At 50.2% G+C, this 3,357-nt stretch overlaps 1 protein-coding gene across 1 annotated transcript; it reads left to right on the top strand.

Moving 5' to 3' along the window:
• Positions 1-978: 978 nt before the first annotated feature.
• Positions 979-1,617, top strand: CGCA056_v015178 (uncharacterized protein; the record flags this gene model as incomplete). The annotated part of the gene is made up of 1 exon (XM_037330418.1): positions 979-1,617. One exon carries the CDS (start codon positions 979-981, stop codon positions 1,615-1,617), a length of 639 nt encoding a protein of 212 aa, XP_037171192.1.
• Positions 1,618-3,357: the final 1,740 nt, after the last annotated feature.

Here is a 3,357-nt window from a genome sequence, read left to right as displayed (position 1 = left end):
GGCCTCACATCTAATCCGGCCTGCCTCAGCGAGAGTCCACTCAGCGTCCGTCATCTGACACCCATCGGGACGAATCATGATATCCCGCTACAGGGATGCTTGTGATCTGGCTATGAGATTCAAGGCTACCGTCGGTTCCGCGTGGAGCTTGCCCGCCTTGTTGGCCGACTCAGCCGGGGGGACTGCATGCCAGTCCTCAGAGCGTTCGCAAGGTGGTAACTGCAGCAGGTCAATGTATTCATTGTGAAGGTAATAAGGTAGCATCTATAAGCCTCGCCATCCGTCGCAGCCTGCACTAGGCGATTCCAAGGCTAGACCCTGGGCTAGCTTACAGATAGACCTCGGTTAGCACATTAGGCTGTGTGCTGCCGTCCGTTGGTGATTGCGATGCTAAACACCTCGTTTCCCGTCCTTGCGTCTCTTAACAAAGTGGACGAGTCCCAACCTGGCGAAAAGAAACGCAGTCCACTCCGCAGCGCGCTCCATTCTACGGCTTGATTTGAGGCCGTAATAGTCCTCTAGCGAGGTTGAGGATACGGGGTTGACGTTAGCGACGTCATCAGCACAGGCAGACCGAGACCGCTTCCCCCCAGGACGAACGGTGCACAGCTTGATGAGAGATTCAATATTACATCAGCATGAAGAGGATTGGGAGGGGGCAAGTAAGAGAGGGGACACCCCGAAATAGTGCTCAAGGGTTGGGGTTCTAGTCAGGCTGGGAGCCAGCTTGCGCTCGCGTTTGTGTGTTGCGCGCGGGTGGGTCGGTGGGCCTTGGTCGATCCGGACATCCCGCGAGGCGGATGGTCTAACGGAATAATTACCCACCTAAATGATAACATAAAAAATTGCCGGGAGGGGACACCAAACCAGCATCGCTTTTTCAGATAGGTAATGGTCAGTGAAAAAGAGGATAAGTCCAGACTCACATGGCCCGTCCTGTTACTTATATTGAGGTGCTTATAACAATAGACTCTCACTATGAAGCCCACACACTTTCTCTGTATTCCACTGGTCACCCGATTGTCGCGGCCTGGGCTGTCTGCGGAGTTGAGCGCTCTTAAGTCATACATTACTAGTGCGGACAATATCAGCATCCCCGCGTCCGCTGTGCGTCCCCTCAGCACTATCCACCTCACTTTGGGAGTCATGAGCCTTCCCGAGCCCAAAGACGTTGAAGAGGCGACCCAGGTCCTTCAGAGCATCATTCCTCTACTTCCCCAAAGGCCCATCAAGATCTCGCTCCTTGGCCTAGGAACCTTTCCTGGCATAGATCCAGGACGTGCCGAAATCCTCTTTGCGCACCCCACGTGTCTCGACTACGACTTCGACGCGCTATGCCAAAGAATCCGGCATGTGTTCGAGGATGCTGGTATCTTCGACAAGAGAGGCTTCAGCTTATTCCTTCACGCCACCATCTTAAACGCCAGGAAGACCGCCGACGGGGGGCTCATTGACGCGACGGAGATCCTAAGGAGCTATCGGGGACACGTATGGATGGAAAATGTTCCTCTCGAGGAAATCGGGATTTGCCGGATGGGTGCCAAGAAGAAGGGGGGTGATGATGAGGAATATCTGCTCGCAGCTTCCATCCCACTCACGACTTCGGCTGATAGATGAAATGTGAGGTGGAATTCTGATGTAAGGTAGAGCAGCCACTTGCCTGCTTTTACCCTATTAGTTCTAGATATCTAGTAGGTCCGTTCGCTAAGAGACCCCTTCAGGATCGGGGACAGTGCCACTGATTACCAGTACAGCGGCTAGTCCTCAGGTCTGAGGGTTAGTTGAACCCGAGCATGAGGTGACTTGTAGTCGGATGGGACCTCTACAGGTCTCCAGCAATTAACTTCGTGAGCATCCTCGGACCCTTTCAGCTCATCTTCCTCCGCGAATACTCGTTAAGTTTAGGACTAGTCACCTTGGCCCCTAACCACTTCGATCTAATTACCACAGCCTTCAGCAGCAATGATGCCTGCGTTTATTGCATCCCACTGCACACTAACTTAGGCATTGTATCCCCAGCGAAAGCAGGCAGCATATGCGAGAATGCGAATTCGTTTCTTGGACCTCGCAATAATGCCGTGATCGTTTCCGCCAGCTTGGCTCCTCCGGAGCTAGATGGGTACTTCCTCATGAGTTTCAACAGTCCTCGGCCATCCGTTGCTAAGCGGACAGAACGATATGTCTGTCTTACAAACGGACAAGCTACAGCTACTACAGCTCTAGAAAGGCCGTAACATATTTAGGCTAGCTGTCTGTTCTTTAGCAACTCCATATAGAAGCTACTATAGAATCATCATGTAGCGATTTGGAGAAGTCTTGTGGTCTTGCTAGTAAAGGGCCTTTGATCTGCAGTTTTTAAACTGATAATGAGCTCATGAGGGTAGTCATTGGTCTTTAGTGTTATCCTAATCTGAAAGTTGCTTGTTCGATTCGTCAACAATACCCGTTGAGTTGTTAGCTGGGTTCTCATTCAAATCCCACACAAGTGGACAACATGGCTGCATTTAAGAGATAATAGGGTTCATTTGTGGTACTTTGAAAAGATGCAGCTTCTAATGACTCGTCCCTACTTCAGGCGTGTCTGCTGAATCTCTGCTTAAGGTAGGACGAGTAGAAGGTCTTAGAAATAGCCAGAAGACAGTCGTTATTTAATAACAGGTTAGGCCTGGCTGGCTTCAACGACCCAGATCCTTTGCTATGCGCTATAGAAAGCAACCCTGATACGTTCTGTTCTGTGCTAGCTCTTGATGGCCGCCTGAAAATTTCTAAGGCCTCAAACCAGGAGTCGCATTGTGGGTCTGACGAGGTGCATTTGATTCTACAATAGGACCCCAACAGTAACAAAGCTGCAAGCTGCTATCCTGATGGTCTTGTGGTCAGCGTTGAGTGTGCATCATGGAGACAGGTCAGCAGCCACCTAGAGATTCTCTCCTGTTTTATTGCTTCACTTCTGGTGAAGAAGGCCATGAGTAACCTCATAACCACAGGAGATATCATGATATCTATAATAGTATGCCCAGGCCTCTTATCACTGTTCGCCCAGGCTCTCAACCCTGCTGGTACGGTAGAGTGATAGCTAACAGTATATATGCGGAGAGTGCCAGAGCTTACAGACGTACTCAAGCAACTTCCACCTCTAACGTATATACAGTCTGCTTCCTAACCTACTAGTGAATATGCAGTATGTGATGATGAAATTGGGCGTGGGAAGGAAGTGATACACAGTGTCTAGCAAGACTTAAGCTGCGGAAACAACCAAGACGAGAGCCATACGTCAAGAGGAACATCTATTAATAAGCTGGTTGGGCACCCAGACCGTTAGTGATGATATACCTGTATTGTCATTCCCTGCTCTTT

This window comes from Colletotrichum aenigma (assembly GCF_013390185.1).
Source record: "Colletotrichum aenigma strain Cg56 chromosome Unknown KSG_Cg56_contig55, whole genome shotgun sequence".
Classification (NCBI taxonomy): domain Eukaryota; kingdom Fungi; phylum Ascomycota; class Sordariomycetes; order Glomerellales; family Glomerellaceae; genus Colletotrichum; species Colletotrichum aenigma.
This window is presented reverse-complemented; position numbering and strand designations above follow the sequence as displayed.